General features: G+C 38.7%; 1 protein-coding gene and 1 long non-coding RNA gene across 2 annotated transcripts; one reads left to right on the plus strand and one right to left on the minus strand.

Annotated features, from left to right (window-relative positions):
* Positions 1-5,524: 5,524 nt before the first annotated feature.
* Positions 5,525-6,390, minus strand: LOC128093514 (uncharacterized). Its single transcript, XR_008212548.1, has 2 exons — positions 5,858-6,390; positions 5,525-5,779 (listed from the first exon to the last, which is right to left on the minus strand). It is a non-coding gene; the product is annotated as an uncharacterized LOC128093514 (long non-coding RNA).
* A 2,239-nt stretch (positions 6,391-8,629) lies between these two features.
* LOC120430349 (uncharacterized) lies at positions 8,630-10,676 on the plus strand. Its single transcript, XM_039595451.1, has 2 exons — positions 8,630-8,754; positions 8,888-10,676. Exon 2 carries the CDS (start codon positions 8,909-8,911, stop codon positions 10,421-10,423), a length of 1,515 nt encoding a protein of 504 aa, XP_039451385.1. The 5' UTR covers positions 8,630-8,754; positions 8,888-8,908; the 3' UTR covers positions 10,424-10,676.
* Positions 10,677-15,160: the final 4,484 nt, after the last annotated feature.

Genomic DNA, 15,160 nt, shown 5'->3' on the forward strand with positions numbered 1-15,160 from the left:
GTGGAATGACTGTACTCAAATACACTCAAACCCCGATGGATGGGAACGGGGTCACGTTTTAGTTTGACACCCCTTTTACAAGGAGTTCACACACACTACCAAACGTTTGCAATGATAGTGTGCGTGAGCGCCGTGTTTCCTGAAGTCTCCGCCAGAGACGCTGTCAATGTTGTTTACGTGTGGTTTTTGAAAAGGTCGTATGTCGTATGAAATAAATACATACATTTTGTTCCCAAATTATTTTTAGTTAGTTTTTTCTATCTTTTGCATGTATTTGCGAGATAATTAAAATTATTACGTAAATTTGACAACATTTATATTTATTAGATCAATAAAACCAAGTTCTATTGGGACCATCCATTAACCACGTGGACAATTGTCCATACAAAAAAAAAACTTATTTGTATGGAGCGTGGACAATCGCCATACTCTCCCCCCCTTAAGTGTCCACGTGGTTTATGGATGGTCCCATTTGACGATTTAAGTAATACAACACAACACTCTAAACTAGACTAAAAAACTCAATAGCTTCTGTTTTCGACGGTAACATTTCAAAAGGCATCATGTACATTTTGACGCTTTCTGGTTTGTTGTATATTCTGAAAGTACTTCTAATAAGCTTCCTCTCCACCAAAAATGAGCAAAAGTTACTTTAGTAAAGTCTGTTTAATAATAATTTTAAATAAAGTAACATAAACAAAATCTCTGCCATCAGCAGTCCCTGTTTATATAGCCCTGTCAACCTGTCAAACAAAAGGCTACATAAACCTCGTGACGAAAAAAAAGCAACATGAAAAAGCGCCATGTACATTCGGCGAAGAAAAACGAATCATAACAAAGCGCCCCCCTCAGTGACCGCAGGGTGATATCGACGTTGGTGATTTCAAAGAAGTTATGTTTGTTTTTCTCAAATAAAATTACGGAAATAATGTTTTATTGAATATGGATGATCAAGTATCAACAAAAGCAACGTTTTTCATCGTTCGTTATCATTAGATCATCTTATTTTGCTTTTATATAAAAATGGTAATTGAAAATGGATGCTCAACATTCAAATGCGTTTTTCTCAAAACGCATGGTTTGTACATGATGCTTTTTAAATGTTGGCATCGTTTTCTTGAAATAAAAAGAAATGAGTTTGATTCTTCCTGACCGTTGGTTTAAAATGAATTGTGCTTTTAGAATACTTTCTAAATTTCAGTCGAAAATGCTTTAAACTAGCTGTCACTTAACACCACTAGCGTGCACAGGGTGGGGCAACATGGGGCAACTGCCTCACCATCCTCGGAAATTTGTTCTACATTTGGTCAGGGGGTGTCCACAAATGACGTATTTTTCAAAACTTCCATATTATTGCCCCACCTTCCTCAAAGAGCTGGGCACGCTAGTGCTTAACACCACAGTGCTAGGTGCTTGACGGAATAAAATACTGTTCCCCCAGTTGTCCCCTGAGATTAATTGTAAAAAAGAAAAAAAAAACTAAAAAAACTTTTTATTTTTGTAATTTATGTCCGATGAGCATACGACATTTTCAAAAGCCACGCGCCAAAAACTTGGTTCGATCTTGGTTCGATTTTGACTTCACTCGCTTTATAGGGAGCGTTCTTTTATTACGTAACGCGAAAAATCGGACTTTTAGACCCCCCTCCCCCCCCCCCTCGTAACAAAATTTCCATACAAATTTTAAAAATTTTGTATGGAGCGTAACACGGCCTCCGACCCCCCTCCCCCCCCCCCTACTGCGTTACGTAATAAAAGAACGCTCCCATATGTGGATGACAGTCGTGACGTAGCCGTGGTAAAAAGTGACAGTTCGTCACTTTTTAGTTTGACTTTGACCAACCAACGGAGTCCTAGAGAGCCTGGAGCTTAATAAGCTCCAGGCTCTCTACGGGGTCCAAACAAAAAAAGTGTCAAACGAAAAAGTGCCCAACCACCGGGGGTTGAGTGTAATAATATTTGCGAAAGTGACTTCAACGCGACACAATTAATCGAACTTTTGCGATCATTCTTTTTTGGCTTCTTCCGTACATATGTTTACAACAGGCAAAATTTAAGAGGAACCGGTTTACTTAAAACCGATTTCTTTTTTTGTAACCCGCTTGTATCCGTTACTTTTTTAAACTCACTGTTAACAGCCTTTTTCCGGCTGACGATTGCGACGTTTAGTGGGTCAGCCAATGACGACGTTTTTGCTATCGAGGGTAGTAAATCTTGAACTGATTTGGGGTTATGATGAAACGAAACCCCAAACTGTTGAAAGAACTTCAGCAGTTTTTTGATTATTATATGAGCATTTTATGTGCAGTAAAATACATAGTTTAACCAAATAATGACAGGGATAGTCTTCAAGCAGTAATATATTTTATCTTTGCAATCCTCCAAACACGACAATTACTATGTACGCTACAAAACATCCAATTACATAACGAGAATATTTACTTCCGGTTTGCGATTTGAATTCAAATCCAGCGCACAGCAAGTATCCTCCCAGTTGAACTTGAAAATGGATAGAATATCAAGTAGCATTTATTTTTGCGCCCAGGGTCATTGCCAACTTCTGAGAGAGAATCCGAAAACGCTCTCGTTAATGCCTACATTTAACTGCTGGCTCGGTCAGCCACTTTTATCCAGCATGACCAGCACACCTCGGAGGAGAACTGGCTCAACTTGAAACAATGTGTGAGCAAGTGCGAGAGAATTTCCCATCGCAAACTGATCAGATACACCTACTGCTACGGCAGGTTTACACCCTGTAATCAGATTTGTGAGTGGACGCACGCGAGCTGAGAACAGATAATGTTGTTTAGTAGGATTATTGTCATTTTTAATTAAATTACTCGCACGAAACGAAATCTTTTTAACAAATTTCAGTCTTTCAGGTTCGTTTGTCAAATACAAAACGTTATTTAAGTTGTCATTGAACCCGATTTTGTTTTATATTTAAAACCCTCACTTCAAGGATTTTCATCATAAATAATAAGAGAACGAACAAGTCAACGGTCTAAGGCACAATCACAAAATATACAGAAATCACCAGAACCTTCCACATTATTGTATTCAGCTATCTTTATTCGACAAATATCCACACAAAACATACTTTCTAAAGCTATTTATGCAGTCTCATTACAATTTAAACACCGTTCATTGGCACCTCACTATAATTGCCACTTTTTCGCATCGCAAGTTCAAACATCCACTATCCATCAACCGTTTCTTCTCGATTCGGTCATGCTCTCTTCACTGGAAGGCGTCACCGCGGTATTCTTCCTACATATATGTACTTTCACAAGTGCAAACATCTCCAGAGTGCAATGCGTATTTGACTCAAGCCACACTTCAGGAGAACGCCACTTCCCGCCAAGGGCGCGCCTGGACCATTTTGCGACCACCATCCAGCAACATTCCACAGAGGACATCCCCAACGACCGCGACGACTGCGAAGGCTCCGAGGAGAAATTTAAGGACGCGGCGTAGTGCGCTCATGGTTTTGTATGGGTTCACCGTGATAACGAGCCACGTGGTTTGCACCTGCCGATATACACGTCCGGACGAGGTGACGACTAAACTCAAACTGAGCTCCTCCCGCAAGCTCAGTGGAGTGGATGGGGAGCTTGTTTTGCGCCATCCCATAACAGGCGCCAAAACGCCAGTCACGAGTGATTGTGATAACTTTATGCTGTGCAGCAAGGAATCGGATAAACGGGGTCGAGTTTGAAAAAAACTAGTTATCCGATTGTTTAAAAAATTATATATAAAAATGTTGTCGATTTATCAACTTCAATTTTGCATTTTTCAAGTTCATTAAGTGCGTTTCGAAAAAAAAAACCAGTACAATAGGGGAAAGTAGGGCAAGTGTAACAGGCTAAGGAAATGCTCGTTAAAACACATTACACATTACATTTTTTCATGGTTTCATTGATGGAATCGGTTCTCAGATGACCAGTGAACATAACTTTTCCAAAAGTTTGAAAAAATATTTATGCAAGTCGTTTTTATCTACATTTTACGTCAAAAATCAATCCGGCCCGCGGGCCGGACCAATTTTTCACTTAAAACTTACATAAAAACAACCTGCAAACACATTTTTTCAAACCGATTCCATCAAAGAAACCATGGAAAAAATAACAATTGTAATTTTGACGATCAAAAATGTGAAAATTGAGCCGAAAAGGTTGGTCAGGCCGCTTTAATAGAACAGGTTTTTAAAAATTCTTTTGTAAAAAAATGTTTTTTTTTAATTTTTCCTGCGTTCTACTCAACTAGTGGGGCAAGACGAACAACTCGTTGGGGCAAGAGGAACAATGCAACATGTTAGTTGGTTAACAATTGAACACATCAGATTAGAATGTATTTGAAACGTTTCTTTCATTTAGGGGTCATACTTAAGCTAAAAAATAAGGCAGCGAAAAAAAATTTGTGATTCGATTTTCAAAAGTGAAATTTTTCCGAGGGCTTCGGATAATTGAGTCTGGACTGTTTCACGATATTTTGCATGGACAATCTTTTTAATAATCGTTTATCAGTTTTTAGTACAGTCATCCCTGAGGTCATCCCTCATATTCGGAACAGTTTACAGATCGGCCAATGTTCAGCAAATCATGGAAAATCGATAATTGAACATAATGATTTGCTTTTACCTTCATGTGAAAGCTTTTTTTGCGATCTTTTGATTGGTGTATAGACCGTCTGTTTATTTCAACATTTTATACCAAGTTTTTAAAGAAAACCCATAAATTCACAAATTTGGAACACTTTTTTCTTACGATGTAAACAAACTTTTTTTTCTTTCCAGGAGTACTTTTTTTGACAAAATAATGACTTCACACTCTGAAACCAATAAAACTCATGCTTAGGGAGCGTTCTTTTATTACGTAACGCGAAAAATCGGACTTTTAGACCCCCTCCCCCCCTCGTAACAAAATTTCCATACAAATTTTAAAATTTTTGTATGGAGCGTAACACGTCCTCCGACCCCCCTCTCCCCCTACTGCGTTACGTAATAAAAGAACGCTCCCTTAGTAATGTTTTATGAATGGTCTGATAACTTTTTTGTGAAAATATCAGTAAAATTCAGGTGTTCCACAATTGTGGGAGGCACAATAACATCCCACAATTATGGAACATGCAATATGAAGGCAGTGTTTTGCTGTTCAGGATAAAATAGTCTTGAAGGGCACACTCAAAATAATCCACACGTTGATGCTACGTGAAAAATCACGTAACCCCGATTTTCCCCTCGCTAGGCTCGTTTTACGTGACACACGTAAAAATAATGTGAAAGTGTACCGGCAAAAAAATGTTTTCACGTTGAAGTTACGTGAAAATCCTTATAGTATTTTTCCACTAGGTTTTTTCATGTAGCTTCTATGTGTTTTGAAATGTAACTTCAACGAGACTCGAGTGTGCCATTCGGCCGAATTTCTACGTGATACTTTTAGTATGAAAATTGATGGCGTACGGTGAAGACCTGCTGCCAGACTTGTGCTAGTGAAATTTATTTCGAAATGAAACAGACGGTAAGTTAAGTTAACTTTGAATAATTATATTTATAATTAATGATTTTTTTTTGCAGAATCCGATCTATGCATCTTTTTCCCGGCGGCCACTGGAATTCTGGCCAATTTGAACCTTACCAACCGGTGCTTCCGTGGTGCAAAATGCCACGGATGTGGCCAACGGGTTGCGATCACCCTCTCGTCGGTCCTGGCCAGTCGACGCCAAAGGTGTTCCAACTTTAGTAAATCCTACGCAGTTTGGCGAAACCGTCGATTGGCGACTAAAGTTAAGGTTAAGGTTTAGACTTTTAACATAGCTTCGTGTTAGTTGAGCCTCAATGTATCTCCCATTTCAGTACCCATCTCGTGGCCAACAGGACTGATGTAACGCAAGACCATGAACTGGTTTCGCTGCTACCGGTGGTAATTCTGCGTGTGGCCAAGAGACTCGACAGCACATCGCTGAGGTGACGCGATCACCGGCAGCCAACAGCAGCGCCGAAGGTCACGACCCGCGTTCTTTGTAGGGACAGGCCGAGAAAGAAGTCCTTTACGTGTTATCGGTTTGTTACCGACGAAAAAGCAACAGAAAAATTCAATAAAATTTTGATTTTAAATTAAATCTTGCATCGCCCTTCTTTTTCGAACAAAAGAAAAAAAATGAAATCAGACCACAGGACTAAAAGGTTCCTATAAAGTTTACTAAAACGTTCATATAGGTTTCACTAGCTGAAACATTTAGCTTTCACATGTCAAACACGTAGATTGAACGTGAATCGACCGGTCCAAGCAAATTTCATTTCTACTAAAGCTATCACGTAGAAGGTACGTGAAAACTCTAGTGGAAAAATACTACATAACTTTTCAGGTAACCTCAACGTGAATATTTTTTTGAGTGCAGGTTTTTGTTTAAAAAGTACTAATTTTACTGGTGAAATCGACGGTAACATTTCAAAAGGCATCATGTGCATTTTGACACTTTCTGGGTTATTGTATATTCTGAAAGTACTTCTAATAAGCTACCTCTCCAACAAAAATGAGCAAAAGTTACTTTAGTAAAGTCTGTTTAATTAATGTTTAAAAAAGGCTACATAAACCTCGTGACGAAAAAAAAGCAACATGAAAAAAGCGCCATGTACATTCGGCGAAGAAAAACGAATCATAACAAAGCGCCCCCCTCAGTGACAGCTGGGTGATATCGACGTTGGTGATTTCAAAAGAAGTTATGTTTGTTTTTCTCAAATAAAATTACGGAAATAATGTTTTATTGAATATGGATGATCAAGTATCAACAAAAGCAACGTTTTTCATCGTTTGTTATCATTTGAACATCTTATTTTGCTTTTATATTAAAATGGGAATTGAAAATGGATGCTCAACATTCAAATGCGTTTTTCTCAAAACGCATGGTTTGTACATGATGCTTTTTGAAATGTTGGCATCGAAATAGCAAGAAAATGTCCAAATAAAGGTCCTAAAAATAGTAGGGTTGACAGAAAAGTTACATTTTGCATCCTTTTGACAAATTACCAAATAAGTGTATTTACCTATTTCCCAATAAAATAGCGTAAACCTATGTTTTTTTTTTTGAAAAAATGTGTTTTCACCTTCATGGTTAGTATGCAGATCGGAAGGAAAGGGGTCAAGAAACAGCTTTACGAACAGCAGAACAAAGGAGAGGGAGCGATTTCTTGGGGCTTTTCTTCACCCTCTCTGACTTGCTTGCGCTGCCGCTGCTGCCCATTTGATTTTTTTCTTGACCGGTTCCTTCCGAAGTGCGTATACCGCTTCAAATTCAACATTTTTTATAAAACTTATGCCGGATTCGGATAAGAAAAATTATTTCCATCATATTGGTGATTTTTCTATGAGAAATCTGGAAATTTAGAAAAAAGATAGTGATTTGGACTATTTGGCAAGAAAGTCTGTCAAAAATCAATGAAAATTGTTGAATATACGTAAACACATCTAACTATATAACTAACTATATAACTCTGGAGTTTTTTTTGAAAAGGTCCAATAAACCAAATTTCCAGTTTTTGCTTTTTGGGTGTTTTTAGAACCGCTTTGAGTCAGGGGTATTAAAAAACACCCAAAAAGCAAAATTGAAAATTTGGTTTATTGGTCCTTTTCAAAAAAAACTCCAGAACTGTTTATTTCATTGATATAAACGGGAAACTCATTTTTTTGTGTTCCAAAACATGTTTTTTAAAGAAAAAGTTCACAAATTTTTGCGCGCCCAAAAATTGATGTTCATTATTTTAAAGCAAAAAAAAAATTCTCGTCTTTTGCAACCAGTTTCATTAAGATTGATGCAGGGAATCATGAGAAATAAGCGATTTTGTTCTTCAATCCAGCAGAAAGGAATACGATTTTTGGCAAGTAACCTCATTTTGGCGCCACCTACATTTGAAACACAGTCGCGCTGCAAAATTTCAATTACAAAGAATTTTCCTAAGATTTTTTTTGCATATTAATTAAGATCAGTAAGGGAGCGTTCTTTTATTACGTAACGCAGTAGGGAGGGAGGGGGGGTCGGAGGCCGTGTTACGCTCCATACAAAATTTTTAAATTTTGTAAGGAAATTTTGTTACGAGGGGGAGGGGAGGGGGTCTAAAAGTCCGATTTTTCGCGTTACGTAATAAAAGAACGCTCCCTAATTAGGATCAGCTAGAAAAAAAGTTTTTGTTCAATGCATAAAACGGGAATTTAGCTCTGATTTTAGAACCTTATTTGGGTTAATGATAGTTACTCAAGTATAAGCAACAATTCCAGATAAAAAATATTACCTTCTGTCACGAAATATTCAATGCAGTTTTTTACAAGTTATTTTCTTTAATTTTACAAAAATTAGACTCAACCATTGATGAATCGAAACTACCTGTTTCCAACGGTAGTAAAAAGGTATAGAACGAGTAGGTATACCAGATCGGTAGTGTATTTACTACCGACAAATTCAGGGCGAATATTTATATGCCTATTTTCGCATATTTAAACAGTGGTAGGATAACTTAATTTATTCAGTTTAAATCATTTCTTCCAACTTCAACGAACAAATCTACCGATTTGCAGTCGCCTTCCACCCGAGTACGGCCCTGTCATCGAATAACAGTAAAGTGAAAAAAAAGTGACAGCCTGTCAGTTGGCTTGGCTTGGTTCAGAACAAAGCCTCCATTTTGCTTAAAGTGTAAGTTCAGCAAATTGTAGTGCGTGCTTGAATTATTGGTGTAAAACCTGTAAAAAGAGGGTATTTCTGGTAAATTTTACATTTAATTTGTAGTGCTCTTTTCGCTCTATCGTTTGCAGCTGTTTGCAGCAAGTTTCTGATGTTTTTTAAAGCGTAAAATTGAATATTGATTTTCTTCATTTTCTAACCTAATTTTTCGCAGCATATTTTACGGGCAATCGAAATGAGCGCAGTCGAAGAGAAAACCGCGGCGGCACCTGCTGAGCAGCAGAAGACCGAAGACAAGCCGGAGGCCACTCCGGCGGCTGTCGAAGCACCGAAGGCAACCGAATCGGAAACCCCGAAACCGGAAGCCGCTGCTTCGGAACAAGCTAAGCCAGAAGGCGGTGACGCCACGGCCACTCCCGCCGCGACCGATGAGAAAAAGGCGGCCGAGGGCGAAAAGAAGGAAGACGACAAGTCTTTCAAACGCCTGAACGGTGCGGCCCGCAATCGGTTCCGCTGGTTCATCAAGAACGGTTACAGCCGGGACGAGGCAGCTGAGCTGGCCACGGATCCCGAAAAGATCAAGGAAATCAAAGAGCAGCGCGAACTCAATGGCAACGGAAAACGACCGGCGAACGAATCCGGCAACGGTCCAGCTAGCAAGCAGGCCAAAGTTGCCAATGGTCCGATTCGCATGGTTGTGGCCACCGAGAAACACCCCGGCGAAAAATTGACAACCGACCAAGTGAACCAGATCAAGTCCGCTATTTTGAAACAGGTGGTTCTCCAGAAGGATTCAATCGACGTCAAACCGCACTTTGAAGATTGCTCGTTCGTTGATGGCTATCTGCTTGTGCAGTGTTCGGACGGTCCAACCGTCACCTGGTTGCAGGACGTGGTTCCGAAGCTGGAGCTCTGGGAAAATGCAAATGTTAAAGTCTCTTCAGAGAAATTTTTGCAAAGGGCGGACATTTACGTTGGGGTCTTTGCCGACAGTCTGCAGGACAGCGACAAAGACATCTTGAGCTTTGTCGAGTCCCAGAATGAAGGTATTGCCGCTTCCAACTGGACCATTCTTGGTCGCAAGGAGAACAAGCCCAAAAAAGAGGTCGAGCTCATCCTCACGATGGACGGTCCCTCGAGCAAACTAGTGTTCAAGCAAAAGTTTGAACTGAACTACAAGTTCTCCAAGGTCACCCTGAGCAAGAAAAAGCGTATCGCCGGACCTCCTCAACAGAACAAAAAGGCCAACAACAACAACAACAACTGGGGCAATAGCAACAACAGAGCAAATGGTCAAGGTGGCCAAGGTGCCCGCAGGATCTATAACGCAGCGACGTCGTTCGTTCCGATCTGGGACAACAACCTGCCCAACTTCAACGGTGGCCCACAGCGCTTTAACAACAACCGCAACGGCGGCGGATTCAACGCGAACCGCGGCCAAGGCCCGCGTAACGATTCCGTCTTCCGGAACCAACGGCCAATGAACGGAAACGGCAATGCGTTCGGCTTGGGCGGAAATGGTAACGGTCCTCGCGGAAATCAGCGCGGCGGTAACAACCGTCAACCCCGCAGCCTGATCGACCAGTTGATGCAAACCGTCAACAGTGCCAGCAACGGCAACATGGGACAGCGACGTGGCGGCCCCAATAACGGACCAGCCTTCAACGGCGGAAACGCCGGCGGAGGTCGGCCAAACAACCGCAATAATCGCAACAACCAGTCAAGAGCGCCCAGACCGGGATTTTTCTAAAGGTGAAAAAGCGTACTTGACTTTTGCGTATTATTCGGCTATTCTCTTACACACTAGATATAAATAGTAGAACGTAATTGAAGTACTGCAAAATATCGATCAATGCTTTTATGAGGCATTATATTCGAAGTAGGATTTGCTTTGATTAAGGCAAACATTCGGATTTTATTGATACAAACCCCCCCTTTAATTTAAGGCACCTATTGAACTACAACCCAATAAACTAGTGAAACCATTCTTATCTAACTGGTAACTGAGTAATTGTTCATTATTACTGCCAAACTATCCGAAAGTCCCAAAACACAAAAGTGGCGATGTTTAATGCAACGTCTAACCAGGTCAGGGCGGCCGAACCTGTAGCCCGCAGTTCAGATCCGGCATGTCCAATCACATTGTGGCGCACAGAGATACGACCGACACGAGAGAATCTGATGTTCTTCGAGGCCCTTTCTCTGCCCATTTTTAAAGTTTTTGTCCCTCGACTCTGGCTATGGTCGGGTCAAAAAATATAATATCTGAGATCCGGCCTCAAAAAAGTGTATAGATAACACTTAACAATCTCGTTTTTCTCAGTTGCACTTTTTTGAACATGGGACAATTATGCGTAGAACGGCAGTAAATTTGGTTCAAAGTTTGAATTCATAACTAAGCGTTCAAATATCTTGAGAACAATGTAAGTAAGTTGTAAACGAAGCCGTTGTTTATCTGTTTCCGATTAGGAACAGACAGTGTTGGAATTCGAGCGAGAAGAAGGAAAGCATTTCTCGCTCGCGAACGAGGGAGAGAACTTGTAGTACTTTTCTCTTCTCGCTCGCGCTCGCATTTTCGTTCGCGTTATTGCTCCCGCCGCGAGCGCTCGCGAGCGCCTCGTGCTAGCCGTTCGTCCCAAACTAGCAATTTGTTTAGGCTGGTACAAATATTTTTAAAAGTTTTTGTCACCCCCCCCTTCAAAATTAGCCCGAAAAATCAGGGGGCAAAAAAAATATTTTTACAATAAACTTCAAAATTTCAATGAAAATTCAAGTGCAACCAGCTGAAATCAAATTAAAATACATTCTCCTGCGTTTAAAATCATTTTTAGCATGTTTGGGTTTTTTAAAAAATCTTAAAATTTTTTGAAAATTTTCGATGCAAAATCTTTTTTTTCGATACAATTTTTGTTTTCATGAAATTTTAGATTTTTTGAAAACTAATGATTGCAAAACAACTGAACTAGTGTAAAATATATTTTAAAACACTTTTTCATTTAAATGTGAAGATTATGGCTTGTTATTTAAATTTTTATATTTTTTTATTTTTTTGCCCACCCCCCCTTGACCTCGGCCAGGGCCGAGGGACAAAAACTTTTTTAAATATTTGCATCGGCCTTATCAGGCTTATTAATGCAAACCAGGTGATGGTATAGAGGTGTAACTTCAATCGCTGTGTTGTTTTTTGTTCGTTTCTAACACGTTCAACTTCTCGCGAACGGGGAATTGGGTACTAAAGCCCTTTGCCAATTTTTATGTACAACGGTAAAAAACACGATTAAAAACCATTTCTGATCACTTTTTTTCATTTTAATGCAAATTTTTTTTTGACAAGACAACATTTTTTCGATGGATCAACTATGGTCCCCTTGGAACGACCTGTCAAGTAGGAGCTTTTCTGTCAAGAAGGACCGCGAGGTTAATTTTTCAAAATTTATTTAAAAATTCATTTTAAGCTCTTTATGGTCGTACAAAGGGTCATTGTACTCAGAAAAATAAGCTTTATCGCTGTGAACAATAATATCAGCAATCTAAGCTTCATTTTGACTTTCTCTCGGCAGCTCGAGACTTGTGGCGAGAACTCGAGAGAGAGAAATTTTTCTCGCGAGAGCGCGAAAATACCAACACTGGGAACAGATTTAGGATTTTACATCATCATGTTCTACAGATTCTACAAACTCAAAATTAAAAAAAACGTTTTTATTTTTTAGAATAACATAAATTATTTTTAGATAGCAGGAAATGGAATTTACAAGAAAAGATTTGCAAAAATACATTCTCATCTTTTTGCACCATTAGTCCAAACAAAAATGTATACACTTTGGCAGCAGTGCAGGAAAAGTGCCATACAAATGTAAATACAAAAATCGGTACCTTTAAATCGGTACCTAGTACAAATTTAATTTAAAGTTTTGTCGCCCCCCTTCAAAGCTGCCCCGAAAAATCAGGGAGCAAAAAAATATTTTTTCAAAAAACATCAAAGTGAGTGCAATCAGCTGAAATCTGTTTAAAGTTCATTCCCTTGCGTTTAGAATCATTTTTAAGCATGTTTGGGTTGATTCTCTTGAATTTTTGAAAATGTTCGATCTTTAGTATCGCAAAAAGTTTTTTTTTCCGTTGACATTTTTATTTTCGTCAAATCTTACATTTTTTGAAGACAAAGGATTGCAAAATAACTGAACTAGTGTAAAATGCATTTTTAAACACTTATTGCATTCAACTATGGTCATGACTATGACTATCCCAAGTAACATTTTTTTCCAGGAGTTCTACAAGAGCTCTTCAAGATAGCTACAGCATAGCAGTTTGGACAGCGGTAGGATAAAATTCTCTTCAAAACTTCTTCAGGAGTTTGGAAGAGTATTTGAAGAGAATTTTATCCTACCGCGGTCCAAACTGCTATGCTGTAGCTATCTTGAAGAGCTCTTGTAGAACTCCTGAGAAAAAATGTTAAATATATGGCTTGTTCTTTAAATTTTTATATTTTTTATTTATTTATTTTTTGCACTGCTGTGTAACTTTTCAATTGATGCTTGAGACCTGGATTTTGAAGCATTGAAATGTCGTAAAAAATGTGTTTCAATGCTAAATTAAATATTGTTGAGAAGATAAATCTTGGTTCTAGAGTTGTTTAAAAACTTGTACTGGATAGGCCAAACAACAGTTTTCTCAATAAAGCTTCATAATAAAATGTATTTCTTTATTTCTTTTAAACTATCTACTGAAAATGTTAAAATTGGAGATATTCCTTTTGTAAAACAAATTTTCATTGACTTATTCATTTCTACAAACATCTCCCATATTTTTTCAATTTTTATTTTATGTAAATTTCTGATGTCAATTCTGACGAATTGTTTTTGAAACAGAGATTTTTGAAACTGCACAAAATATACATTCAAAAGATTTTCACGAACTGTTGTGATTTCAGATTTAAACATGCTATTAAATAGTACTTTTCAGAAGTTGTTGCTATTTTCAATAAAGAATAATTCTATTTTATCTATAAATATTGAATGTTTGGCCCTTTTGAAATGTTAGTCTTGGTTTGAAAAATTTGAAAATATTTTTTTCGAAAAGATCGGAAAATTTCACGAATGTTGAATATTTTAACATTGAAAATCGGACCATTAGTTGCTGAGATATCGACATTAGAAAATGGTGTGTTGTTTGGGTGAGACTTAGAAAACATAAATTTTCCTGTATTTAAACCATTGCATGGCGACTAAGGGTCGTATCAACAAAGTTCATAAAAGCAAAATACAGAAAATTTTCTCAGCTTTTCATTTTTTTAAAGTGGGCAAACATTAATTAAAAAAAAATGAAAAACTTCGACTATTTTCAAAAAAGTCACCTAAAAAGCATGAGCATGAGCATGAGAGACCACCCATGGTTGTCCTTCTCCGTTGCTGAACAGGACCGTAATATCCTATCAACACAACCGGTCATACGCTTCAACGATCAAATAATGTTTCCCTTATCAACAGCATTCATGAATGCGCTGAAAAGATAAAACATCACGGTCATCAAAACTAGAGCCGTTGCTAATAGGAAATAGTCATTGGCCACCAACGGCGCCCGCCATGTCAGTTTGTAGATCTCGAGGGAACGGGACGGGAATGTTAGTTAGCACAGGCTGCTACCAAGGGTGGGTTCTATACGATATCCACACCCCCGCGTGTGCCGGAAAACTACTTCTACTTGGGATTTTGTTAGTGGGAAAGGGTAATCGCCAGGATTCATCATAGAGGATGATGATGTGGCCCAATAATCAATGAATTGCGTTGAGTGATAGGGTGATGTATTATGTATTCTCAAGGCAAACAATCGGATGATGCGGATGAGACCATTCCCGGTTATTTGGTGTTGAGTTTAGCACAAATGATTTAATCTTAGACAGCCGGCTGTGGAAAGATAGAATCAACATTGTGTGTGATTAAAAGGTGAAATATTATACTCAGCGTAACACATTTACGTAGAGTTGACCTGAGACTATTTATACTTTTAAGTTTTTATAAGATGAGCGACCAATTAATTACTGATGAGTTATGAGTTATCTGAAGGACTTGAACAATCGCGTTGAAACAATATTTGTCACCGTGCTTTACGAGCTATAATGCTAAAATGTGATTTCGCGGGAAACGAAAGGTCAAATATAATTTATATTATGCTAACGCAATTAAGAACGAATCTTCCCATGAAACAATCGCAAATCATAGAACAAAGAAACTCGACTGACTAACGAGAAAGACGATCGCGATATTTGAACTTTACAATCTAACTAAGAAGAAAAAAAAGCCACGTCAATAGAAAGGAATAGACAAACATACAGGTAACCACAAAACGGACTGCCTCAACTGTCATCGTGACAACCAGAGCAAGCCGCATATTCACACACACACACGCGCGCACTCACCCGACAAACTCACCGACGACGAACGACGCGAAAAAACATGCGATCCGTCGGACAGGCATCGCAAAACGGACTCTT

Source organism: Culex pipiens, chromosome 3, assembly GCF_016801865.2.
Source record: "Culex pipiens pallens isolate TS chromosome 3, TS_CPP_V2, whole genome shotgun sequence".
Taxonomy (NCBI): domain Eukaryota; kingdom Metazoa; phylum Arthropoda; class Insecta; order Diptera; family Culicidae; genus Culex; species Culex pipiens.